The sequence below is a fragment of the Salmo salar genome, chromosome 24 (genome assembly GCF_965601325.2).
Source record: "Salmo salar chromosome 24, fSalSal1, whole genome shotgun sequence".
NCBI classification, from domain to species: Eukaryota; Metazoa; Chordata; class Actinopteri; order Salmoniformes; family Salmonidae; genus Salmo; species Salmo salar.
Genome location: NC_138314.1, coordinates 25,429,494 through 25,442,130, shown reverse-complemented (window position 1 = coordinate 25,442,130; position 12,637 = coordinate 25,429,494). Strand labels below are relative to the sequence as shown.

Below are 12,637 nucleotides of genomic sequence, written 5' to 3'. Positions count from 1 at the left end.
TCACGGAGACATGGCTAGGTGGGTACATGCTGTCGGAGTCTGTACAGCCAACGGGATTTTCAGTGCATCACACTGACAGGAACAAACATCTCTCCGGTAAGAAGAAGGGCGGGAGTGTATGTTTCATGATTAACGACTCATGGTGTAATTGTAACAACATACAAGAACTCAAGTCCTTTTGTTCACCTGACCTAGAATTCCTTACAATCAAATGCTGACAGTATTATCTCCCAAGAGAACTCTCCTCGGTTATCATCACAGCCGTGTATATCCCCCTGCAATTGGATACCAAGACGGCCATAAAGGAACTTCACTGGACTTTATGCAAACTGGAAACCGTATATCCCGAGGCTACATTTATTGTAGCTGGAGATTTTAACAAAGCTAATTTGAGAACAAGGCTACCTAAATTCTATCAGCATATCGATTGCATTACACGAACGAGTAACATGCTCGACCATTGCTACTCTAACTTCCGTGATGCATACAAGGCCCTCCCCCGCCCCTCCTTTTGGCAAATCTGACCATGACTCCATCTTGTTGCTCCCCTCCTATAGGCAGAAACTAAAACAGGAAGCGCCCGTGCTTAGGTCTATCCAACCTTGGTCTGACCAATCAGATTCCACGCTCAAGATTGCTTCGATTACGTGGACTGGGATATGTTCCGGGTAGCCTCAGAAAATAACATTGACGTATACGCTGACTCGGTGAGCGAGTTTATAAGGAAGTGTATAGGAGATGTTGTACCTTCCCTAACCAGAAACTTCCCTAACCAGAAACCGTGGATTAATGGCAGCATTTGTGCAAAACTGAAAGCACGTACCACCGCATTTAATCCTGGCAAGACGACTGGAAATATGGCCCAATACAAACAGTGTAGTTATTCCCTCCATAAGGCAATCAAACAAGCAAAGTGTCAGTATAGAGACAAAGTGGAGTCGCAATTCAACGGCTCAAACATGAGATGTACGTGGCAGGGTCTACAGACAATCACGGATTACAAAAAGAAAACCAGCCCCGTCGTGGACATCGACATCTTGCTTCCAGACAAATTAAACAACTTCTTTGCGCGCTTTGAGGATAATACAGTGCCACCGACGCGGCCCACTACCAAAGACTGTGGGCTCCCCTTCTCCGTGGCCGACGTGTGTAAAACATTTAAACGTGTTAACCCTTGCAAGGCTGCCGGCCCAGACGGCATCCCGAGCCGCGTTCTCAGAGCATGCGCAGACCAGCTGGCTGGTGTGTTTACGGACATGTTCAATCCATCCCTATCCCAGTCTGCTGTCCCCACATGCTTCAAGATGGCCACCATTGTTCCTGTTCCCAAGAAAGCTAAGGAATCTGAAATAAATTACTATCGCCCCGTACCATTCACTTCTGTCATCATGAAGTGCTTTGAGAGACTAGTCAAGGATCATGTCACCTCCACCCTACCTGTCACCCTAGACTTACTCCAATTTGCTTACCGCCCCAATAGGTCCACAGACGATGCAATCACCATCACACTGCACACTGCCCTATCCCATCTGTACAAGAGGAATACCTATGTAAGAATGCTGTTCATTGACTACAGCTCAGCGTTCAACACTTTTGTACCCTCCAAACTCATCATTAAGCTCGAGACCCTGGGTCTCGACCCCGCCCTGTGCAACTGGGTCCTGGACTTCCTGACGGGCCGCCCCCAGGTGGTGAAGGTAGGAAACAACATCTCCACTCCGCTGATCCTCAACACTGGGGCCCCACAAGGGTGCGTTCTCAGCCCCCTCCTGTATTCTCTGTTCACTCACGACTGCGTGGCCATGCACGCCTCCAACTCAATCATCAAGTTTGCAGACGACACAACAGTGATAGGCTTGATTACCAACAACGACGAGACAGCCTACAGGGAGGAGGTGAGGGCCCTCGGAGTGTGGTGTCAGGAAAATAACCTCTCACTCAATGTCAGCAATACAAAAGAGATGATCGTGGACTTCAGGAAACAGCAAAGGGAGCACCCCCCAAGCCACATCGGCAGGAGAGCAGTGGAGAAGGTGGAAAGTTTTATTTTCCTCGATGTACATATCACCGACAAACTGAAATGGTCAACGCACACAGACAGTGTTTTGCGAAGAATGCGCAATTTCAGGAGGCTGAAAAAATTTGGCTTGTCACCGAAAACCCTCACTGACTTTTGCAGGTGCACAATGCATCACCTGGGGCAAACTACCTGCCCTCCAGGACACCTACAACACCCGATGTCACAGGAAGGCAAAAAAGATCATCAAGGACAATAACCCTCCGAGCCACTGCCTGTTCACCCAGCTTCCATCCAGAAGGCGAGGTCAGTACAGATGCATCAAAGCTGGGACAGAGATTGAAAAACAGCTTCTATCTCAAGGTCATCAGATTGTTAAACAGCCACCACTAGCACAGAGAGGCGGCTGCCTTCCTACAGACTGATATCATTGGCCACTTAAAAAAATGGAACACTAGCCACTTTAAGAATGTTTACATATCTCGTATTGCTCATCTCATATGTATATACTGTATACTGTATCCTTCAGTATCTATTCTTACTATCTATTGCATCTTAGCTGCTCTGCCACTTCATAATTAGTGACAATGCTGTCTGTACAAAGCAAAGGTCACAGTATGGGTCCCGCAGGCCTTTGTGTTTCAGAGCTCTTTTGAATTGTCAGTATACATTTCATTTCAATGTAACACTGACCCCTCTCTCTCTGGAGGCGTATCTCATTTAAAGGTGCGGTGTCTGAGGCTGAGGTGAGGGAGAGCAGTGTGGAGATGCTGCAGGGCTATCTGTCTAACATCGTGGAGTCCATCATTGGGTCAGTTACCCAGTGTCCACCTGTCATGAGGGTGGCCTTTAAACAGCTGCACAAGAGGGTGGAGGAGCAGTTCCCTGAGCAAGAGAATGAGGTTTGTTTCAAACCCAGAGGTCAAGGGTCAAATTCAGCTACAAAGGTCACCTAGATGAAGATGTGTTTTCATTGCTGGATAGTGAATAGACATGGGGATGTTGTCAGTGCATTTATTTTGTTCATCTCTGTTGCACTCCTTCCCTCCTGGCCCTCTCCCCTTAGGATGTGAAGTATCTGGCCATCAGTGGGTTTTTCTTCCTGCGTTTCCTTGCCCCTGCTATCCTCACACCCAAGCTCTTTCACCTGAGGGACCAGCATGCAGATACACGCACCAGCAGGACACTGTTACTACTGGCCAAGGTACTGTGCCCTTGCACGCACACACTCATACGGACACACACACACACGCACACACATGCACAGACAGTTTTTATCCTACAACAGTGCCACACAGTCCCACACAGTGAAACAGCTGTGGCGAATAGAGTTGCTGTCCGTGGTGCTGAAGTCCTGTTGCTATGGGTCCTCTACAGAGAATGGTCTATTTTTACCTCTGTGTGCAGCCAGGCTTGGGTTCAAAGCAGAGCTTCAGAGAGGGGTCCTTCAGAGAGGTTCCCATGCCAGGTGTGGGCAGGACAAAGAGGGCCTCACAGCAAGCCTGCTCACTGGGATGTTTGATGTTACTCAGAGACACATAGAGAGAGAGAGGGGTGTAGTAGTCTGTTACAGGAACCACAAGCACATCCTGATGATACTGTGATGCTCATTTAATATCAGAATTGATAACAGTACTCTCTGCCCATTTGACAGATGGTAAGTTATGGTTACAGTAGAGAGTGGTGGGTGAACATGGCTGTGTTTCTCTATGCGCCAGGCAGTGCAGAGTGTGGGGAACCTGGGTTTGCAGCTGGGCCACGGCAAGGAGCTGTGGATGGAGCCCTTGCATCCCATCATCCTTTATAGCGTGGCCTCTGTTAAAGACTTCCTGGACAAGCTCATCGACATTGATAGCGGTAAGAAGCACCAGCAGGACACTGTTTATTCAGTAAGGCATTTTTTTTTACCTTTATTTAACTAGGCAAGTCAGTTAAGAACAAATTCTTATTTACAATGACGGCCTAGGAACAGTGGGTTAACTGCCTTGTTCAGGGGCAGAACGACAGATTTTTACCTTGTCAGCTCGGGGATTTGATCTATCAACATTTCGATTACTGGCCCAGTGCTCTAACCACTAGGTTACCTGCCGCCCTATAAGGCCTGGAGTTTTTCCTCACCATGTCACCTTACCAGGGGGAAACTCTAGGCCCTAGTAGTAATGCATCAGTAGCCTGCTGAAGAGCAAGCAGATAACCGTAGAGATCAGAGATAAGGTAGAGCCACTGGGGGGGGGGGGGGGGGGGCAGACAGACGGACGACAGAACAGCAGAGCTTGGCTGGGCTCCTATACGGCAGGCTAACTGGCCTGTGCCAGTATGGCAAGGCCAGTTATTACTGGTATCAATAGATACAATAGATACAGTGGTGAAATATTCATAGGCAGCTGAGAGCTGATACTGGGACTAAAATGGAGTGCGGTGGGCTGCGCGTTGAACTGTGGAGCGCTCGCCACCCCTACACACCACACTGTATACATAGCACACCTATGCCCTTTTCTCATCGTCACGTGTCAGCGAGTCTGTTGTTGTGATCCATCTTATCACTCTGAAATATCATGTTCCAATCTCCATGTCATCTCAGCCACTGGGCTCTCCCTCAAAGGCCACTTTGACATTTAATACACTTGATGTGAATGTGTTATGCAGGAGTGGATTTGTATTGTTCCATCTGTCTGAGGTGTGTGCCCGTGCTCATTTTGGCACTCTTTTTTTGATTTAGTCTAGTCTTAGTCATTTTGACAAAAATATCATTAAGTCACATTTTTGTCATTTGAATAATGATTTAGTCTAGTTATTGTTAAAACAAGGCTATGTATGTTTGTGGACCTATAGGTTGAGGCAATACAAATGCTGTGTTGTGACTAAAATTAAAGGGCATTTTGTTGACTAAAATAGCCCACTCAACCTATAGGTCCACAAACATACATAGCCTTGTCCTACCAACATATTTTTCTACATAACATCCTATTCTCTTCCCAACAGCAGAAATATTGAATGAAATAATTCAGAGTAAATAGATATTGCACATTACATACAAAACAAACAGACACAAGCAAGTGCAGAAAAAGAGTTGCACAATCACCAGATGGTTCCGCAAAGTATTGCCGAAGGGTTGCACCTCCGTCCGGATGGATTGCACCTCCGTCATTCAGTCACGTCATTGCCATTGTTATCAAGGTTCCACAGATGCTGCAGCTACATTGGTGTCCAAAAGTAAAATGGGAGCTAATGACTGATTTGCCCAGTGATGTAGTAGTCACTGAACCTTAAGTCCGAATCAAGTCTCAAGACGCCTGTGCTCCCTAAGTCCCTAAGTCCAAGTCCCAGTGCTCGAGTCCTGGTCCAAGTGCTCAAGTCTAAGTCACTGGGTCCACATACATCTAAATAAAGTTATTTAACCAGTCAGATATAGTGTAGTGGCAAGAGGAATTTTGTCAATCAATTGTTTGCTATCCCTTTTCTTTCTGTGCCTCCAAATGTTTGCATATAGGCTACTAGTAATGTTACCAGGGCCACATTCAGTTCCAAAACGTTCTTGATTCAGATAGAACCCAGGAATAGAGTTATTCCATATTCAACATATTAGAGAGGCATGTTTGTTCTACATAGAGATACGCTATCTGAACGTTCCTAAGGGTTGAGTCCTGCTGAACGTGTCCCAGGTTGGCTATAGCTAGCTAATGAGGTAACATTACTAAACAAGGTGTAGCCTAAACAAATGGTTAACAGTCCGGTCCGGAAGTAGCCTCGTTTGTAACGGCCTGCTATGTGCTTAATGGATGTAAAATACGGCTCTCCAATGCACGATAGAAATAAAAAAATCATAGCGTTGATATTACGGGTCATATCTGTTTGAATGGTAAGGGCTAGAATCAAACCGTGTTCTCTGAGGAAAAGAGGGAGACTTTGCTACGTTGGTTACAGAACCTGGCTATGAAATACAGTGGGGAAAGTGGCAGGGTTGAGCGTACTCAAGGGATAGCAAAACACAGACTGTTGTTTTACTATTAAACTCAGTGCGGCTATGGTTTTTAATTTCTTAAAGCAGCTGGTGTTTCCCAACCAGGCAACGGGTAGCTGACTAGAAGGCTGGTGGTTACTAGTTATCTATAGGGAAGCAAGAGAGTCGCCTGCGCTATGTGTATAATCGGAGCAGGAGGAGAGCCTGTCTGCCTGTCTTCCCACACATCGCTTGCTCCTACGCAGCTGATGTGTGCGGACGGAGTGTGGCGCGTCCTCCCATTGTTCAACAGAACTGCGCTGTGCATATGTGCTGCTATTATTCACTGTGCTTATCACTGAAAAGCTTTCAATTTCTCCAAAGATTATTGTCCAGTCCACTTAGGAGTCAGATTTTAGTCACAGATATATTTTTGTCTCGTCTCATTTTAGTCAACTGAAGAAAAGAAAAAATGTTATAGTTTATTCTGTGTATATTTAGTAAGTAATAGTCTAATCAATTGCCACTGAAAAATACGTGTTTGACGCAGTGCTTGACTTGAGGAGTTCACCAGAGCTGAGTCTCGGGGGAGGCACGAGTAATGTCTGCAGTTTTCGGTTTGGCTATTTGTTTCACGTGTATTGGTCTATAAATACATTTCTTTGACAAAATTCGTCATCTCTCCCATGTCTTATTCAACTAGTAGTTGTTCTGAAATGTTTATTGCTTGCCTACATTTAGGCAGGCAAGAAAATGGCCTTGCCGAAATCCCCCCCTTGTAACTTTGTCACAAGAGTGAACAAACTTAACGTCAGGATAGGCTACCGGAATTAATAATTCATGTATGTGTGTTATGTTAAACATAGAGGAGGGAGTAAAATGTAGGCAAGCAATAAACATTTCAGAACAACTACTAGTCGAATACGACATGGGAGAGATGACGAATTTTTGCAAAGAAATGTATTTATAGACTAATACACGTGAAACAAATAGCCAACCCGAAAACTGCAGACATTACTAGTGCCTACCAGCGATCAAACCGACATAAAATATTAAATGAAATGCAGCCTAACGCCTATCATTGACAGCTGCCTTGAAGGACACAAATAAAAAATGCTTTCTGCTACTAAGATCAGTGAATTGTAGGCTAAACTGACAACGGAGTGAAGAGCAGAAATCTCAACTAGCAAGCAAGTCGCAGCAATGAAGAATTGAGTGTGCGCGTGTTCGCGGGGGGGTCGGCACCTTATATTTTCTACTGCTTGAGCTCCTGTTTCACCTAATATAATATTAGCTCAATAGTATTTTGGAGCTCCTGCACCCAAATATGAACAGTACCGGTACCCAGCATGAGTACCAGCACCTGTTTCAGTCCAAGTATTTTAATCACTATTTTTGACAAAATGAACACTGGGATGTGCTGAACACAAGGGTGAAGAGGGAGCAAGATGACACAAACAATGATGTACAATGAGATAATGCATCATGTGCTGTAATGTAATTCAACAATATGTATAAATTAACCATAACTGTACTGCTACAGCTCCACCTTGTGTCCATATTGATACAATGTAGAACTTCTGTTTCTGTGCTCCCCTTTTCACCCATCTTATTTCTCTCTTCCTTTCTCTCACTCCATTCCCCTCCATCACTGTTCCTGTTCCATCTTTTTCTCCCTCTCCTTCCCCTCTCTTTTCTCTTGCTCTGTCTGTCTGCAGTGTCTGAGGTGCCCCAGAGGGCTGTGTTCCTGCCCTCAGTGACAGTGAAGGAGGGCTATCTCCAGAAGCACAAGGCCGAAAGCCCCCAGCTCCTGTCCCGCTTTTCCTTCAAGAAGCGATACTTCTGGCTGAGCAGTGAGACACTGTCCTACGCCAAGACCCCGGATCCCTGGCAGGTCTGACCCACACATACACAATCCTACCCATGACCAGCTCTAATAGCAATTCCTCCATTCTTTTACATCAGATAAAGACAGACAAGTAAACATGAAGTCCTCTGAAAGTAACTCATTATAACAAGGTAACACCATTTCCTCTGGTGATGAATTGGCTCCTGTACCCTTCAAAGGGTGTTTGATCGTCATCCTGCCTCATAAAAAAAAAAACATTTTAATAATCCGTCTGCCTTATTTGTGTTTCTCTCTGTATGAGAACATCATTAGTGGGGAGGCTATTATCATGTGATGCCCAGTCTTTTGATAATGAGCTTCTCTCATTTGCCTAGCCAGTCCAGGACAGGAGTGGGGATGAGGGAAAGAGAATGATAGGGGGTAGAAAGGGAAGGAAGAGAGAGGGGCAGAGAGCAAGCGAGAAAGAGAACAAGAGAGAGAGGGGGGAGCGAGAGAGGAATAGATATAGGGGGGGTCAGAGAAAGAGAGATGTGGAGAATAGGCCAGTAAAAGAGGGTTCTCTTTGAGCGGACTTCTTCCTTTGTGTGGCTGGAATAAATGCGAGGTTCATTGAAGGCTGTGGATATTCATACTAACATTGCAAATCCAACTGTGGACCATATCCCCTCCCACTGTGCTCTAACCTGAGTGAGGCAGGCATCCCATGGAAGCAGCTGATTTATACATTAGAGCAGCCTTTCTGACATTTTTCTCCTGCCCTGCTCTCTTCCACTTTCTTCTCCATCTCTCCACCACTCTTTTCTCTTCAGTCCTTTTTCTTTGCAAAATGGTCTTGAATTACTTAATGCTCAATAAAAGGTTGGGGAAGGATGAAAGCAGACATACTCTATCAACTGTACCCATAAGGGTGGCACTTGAAGCCGGGCCTAAACTCGCCTGAGGAATAGCTGATAACTGAATGATTCATTTGATGTGTATTTGCCTGCATCAGAAAATTGCCTACAAAGAGCAATACAGGAGTGCAACATGGAGCTGTGCTCATACTGTGTTATGTGTGCATCCTGCAGGTGCGCTCCTCCATCCCCATCCAGTGTGTGTGTGCTGTGGAGAGAGTGGATGAGAATGCCTTCCAACAGCAGCATGTGTTGCAGGTCGTCACCCAGGACAACGATGGAAAGATGCACACCATCTATACCCAGTGCAAGGTATTGACAGACCTCCAGTCACTGACCATACTATTACTGACCACAGCACTACTGACCCTTGACTGGGTTGACTTTGTGGTGCTTTCTTTTTATCACTGTTCTCTGTGGTTTGTGCGTACGCTGGGACTGACCTGAGTGTTGTGTATGTCTGTCTGTGTCTGCAGAATGTGAATGAGTTAAACCAGTGGCTGTCAGCCATCAGGAAGGCCAGTATCTACAACAGGCGCATGCTGCCCTTCTTCCACCCAGGGGCGTACCGCAGTGGCAAGTGGACCTGCTGCCTACAGGCTGACCGCGCTAGTAATTAAAACATTGACTTATGTAGGAATCTTTGTTGAAGTACCACACACACTTAACATGTTAGTGCTTCCTTAACACTTCATAATTATCTTTTTATCTCACATTTATGTGCACTACTCTGAACACCAGCCGATATTTATTTGCTCACTGAGACTGAGAATCTCACAGACAGATTACCATACCCTTGTCTGTACATTACGCCTTGAATCTATTCTTCCGCGCCCAGAAATCTGCTCCTTTTACTCTCTGTTCTGAACGCACTAGACGACCAGTTTTTATAGTCTCTACCGTACCCTTAACCTACTCCTCCTCTGTTCCTCTGGTGATGTAGAGGTTAACCCAGGCCCTGCAGCCCCCAGCACCACTCCCATTCCCCAGGCACTCTCATTTGTTGACTTCTGTAACCATAAAAGCCTTGGTTTCATTCATGTTAACATTAGAAGCCTCTATTCACTGCTTTAGCACACTCCGCCAACCCTGATGTCCTAGCCGTGTCTGAATCATGACTTAGGAAGGCCACCAAAAATCCTGAAATTTCCATCCCTAACTATAACATCTTCCGACAAGATAGAACTGCCAAACGGGGCGGAGTTGCAATCTACTGCAGAGATAGCCTGCAGAGTTCTGCCATGCTATCCAGGTCTGTGCCCAAACAATTTGAGCTTCTACTTTTAAAAATTCACCTTTCCAGAAACAAGTCTCTCACCGTTGCCGCTTGTTATAGACCCCCTTCAGCCCCCAGCTGTGCCCTGGACACCATATGTGTTTTAATTGCCCCCGATCTATCTTCAGAGTTCGTACTGTTAGGTGACCTAAACTGGGATATGCTTAACACCCCGGCCGTCCTACAATCTAAGCTAGATGCCCTCAATCTCACACAAATTATTAAGGAACCTACCAGGTACCACCCGAAATCCGTAACCATGGGCACCCTCTTAGATATCATCCTGACCAACTTGCCCTCTAAATACAACTCTAAATACAACTCTAAATACAACAAATACTGCTGTCTTCAACCAGGATCTCAGCGATCACTGCCTCATTGCCTGCATGTGTAATGCGTCCGTGGTGAAACGACCACCCCTCATCACTGTCAAACGCTCCCTAAAACACTTCAGTGAGCAGGCCTTTCTAATCGACCTGGCCCGGGTATCCTGGAAGGATATTGACCTCATCCCGTCAGTAGTGGATGCCTGGTTGCTCTTTAAAAGTGCTTTCCTCGCCATCTTAAATAAGCATGCCCCATTGAAAAAATTGAGAACTAAGAACAGATATAGCCCTTGGTTCACCTCAGACTTGACTGCCTTTGACCAGCACAAAAACATCCTGTGGCATTCTGCATTAGCATTGAATAGCCCCCGCGATTTTCAGGGAAGTCAGGAACCAATATACTCAGTCAGCTAAGGTTAGCTTTTTCAAACAGAAATTTGCATCCTGTAGCACTAATTCCCAAAAGTTTTGGGACACTGTAAAGTCCATGGAGAATATGAGCACCTCCTCCCAGCTGCCCAGTGCACTGAGGGTAGGATGCACTGTCACCACCGATAAATCTACAATAATCGATCATTTCAATAACCATTTTTCTACGGCTGGCCATGCTTTCCACCTGACTACCCCTACCCCGGCCAACAGCTCAGCACCCCCTGTAGCAATTGATAGAGTTCAGTGTGTCAAATCAGAGGGCCTGTTGTCCGGACCTCTGGCAGTCTCTATGGGGGTGCCACAGGGTTCAATTCTCGGGCCGACACTTTTCTCTGTATATATCAATGATGTCGCTCTTGCTGCTGGTGATTCTCTGATCCACCTCTACGCAGACGACACCATTCTGTATACATCTGGCCCTTCTTTGGACACTGTGTTAACAAACCTCCAAACGAGCTTCAATGCCGTACAACACTCCTTCCGTGGCCTCCAACTGCTTTTAAATGCTAGTAAAACTAAGTGCATGCTCTTCAACTGATTGTTGCCCACACCCTCCCACCCGACTAGCATCACTACTCTGGACGGTTCTGACCTAGAATATGTGGACAACTACAAATACCTAGGTGTCTGGTTAGACTGTAAACTCTCCTCCCAGACTCACATTAAGCATCTCCAATCCAAAATTAAATCTAGAATCAGCTTTCCATTTTGCAACAAAGCCTCCTTCACTCATGCTGCCAAACATACCCTCGTAAAACTGACTATCCTACTGATCCTTGACTTCGGCGATGTCATTTACAAATTAGCCTGCAACACTCTACTCAGCAAACTGGATGTAGTCTATCACAGTGCCACCCGTTTTGTCACCAAAGCCCCATATACTACCCACCACTGCAACCTGTACGCTCTCGTTGGCTGGCCCTCACTGCATATTCGTCGCCAAACCCACTGGCTCCAGGTCATCTATAAGTCTTTGCTAGGTAAAGCCCTGCCTTATCTCAGCTCACTGGTCACCATAGCAGCACCCACCCATAGCACGCGCTCCAGCAGGTATTTTTCACTGGTCATCCCCAAAGCCAACACTTCCTTTGGCCGCCTTTCCTTCCAGTTCTCTGCTGCCAATGACTGGAACGAATTGCAAAAATCACTGAAGCTGGAGTCTTATATCTCCCTCTCTAACTTTAAGCATCAGCTGTCAGAGCAGCTTACCGATCACTGCACCTGTATACAGCCAATTTGTAAATAGCACACCCAACTACCTCATCCCATATTGTTATTTATCCTCTTGCTCTTTTGCACCCTCTACTTGCACTCTCTACTTGCACATCATCATCTGCACATCTATCACTCCAGTGTTAATGCTAAATTGTAATTATTTTGCCTCTATGGCCTATTTATTGCCTTACCTCCCTGCTCTTCTACATTTTCACACACTGTACATAGATTTTTCTGTTGTGTTATTGACTGTACTTTTGTTTATGTGTAACTCTGTGTTGTTGTATGTGTCGAACTGCTTTGCTTTATCTTGGCCAGGTCGCAGTTGTACATGGGAACTTGTTCTCAACTGGCCTACCTGGTTAAATAAAGGTGAAATTAAATAAATAAATAAAATTAGAGAAGTGAATACACTGTATGGCCCCTCTCTTTTGTTCAGCTTCAGGTTGCAGTCGCACTCACTCTGCAGTGACTCTGGGCGACTGGAGTGACCCATTAGATCCAGACGCAGAGACTCAGACCATCTACAAACAGCTTCTTCAGGGAAGAGACAAGCTCAGGTCAGTGGAATACACTTTGACATGAGACATTTGGAGGCTATGGTAAACCTTCTCAGACAGACAGACAGGGTGCAGTTCATTTACTTGTCATAAGGGGTCTACATTGTAACACTAGGACTACTCTTATTC

General features: G+C 45.7%; 1 protein-coding gene across 1 annotated transcript in view; it reads left to right on the top strand.

Annotated features, from left to right (window-relative positions):
* The window catches only part of LOC106585515 (rasGAP-activating-like protein 1), a 32,775-nt gene that overhangs the window by 17,060 nt on the left and 3,078 nt on the right, over nt 1-12,637 (top strand). Inside the window, exons 13-19 of the mRNA XM_014171808.3 lie at nt 2,727-2,919; nt 3,084-3,221; nt 3,736-3,874; nt 7,676-7,851; nt 8,874-9,011; nt 9,176-9,311; nt 12,388-12,508. Coding sequence (XP_014027283.3) covers nt 2,727-2,919; nt 3,084-3,221; nt 3,736-3,874; nt 7,676-7,851; nt 8,874-9,011; nt 9,176-9,311; nt 12,388-12,508 — 1,041 coding nt within the window. The remainder of the gene's footprint in view (nt 1-2,726; nt 2,920-3,083; nt 3,222-3,735; nt 3,875-7,675; nt 7,852-8,873; nt 9,012-9,175; nt 9,312-12,387; nt 12,509-12,637) is intronic.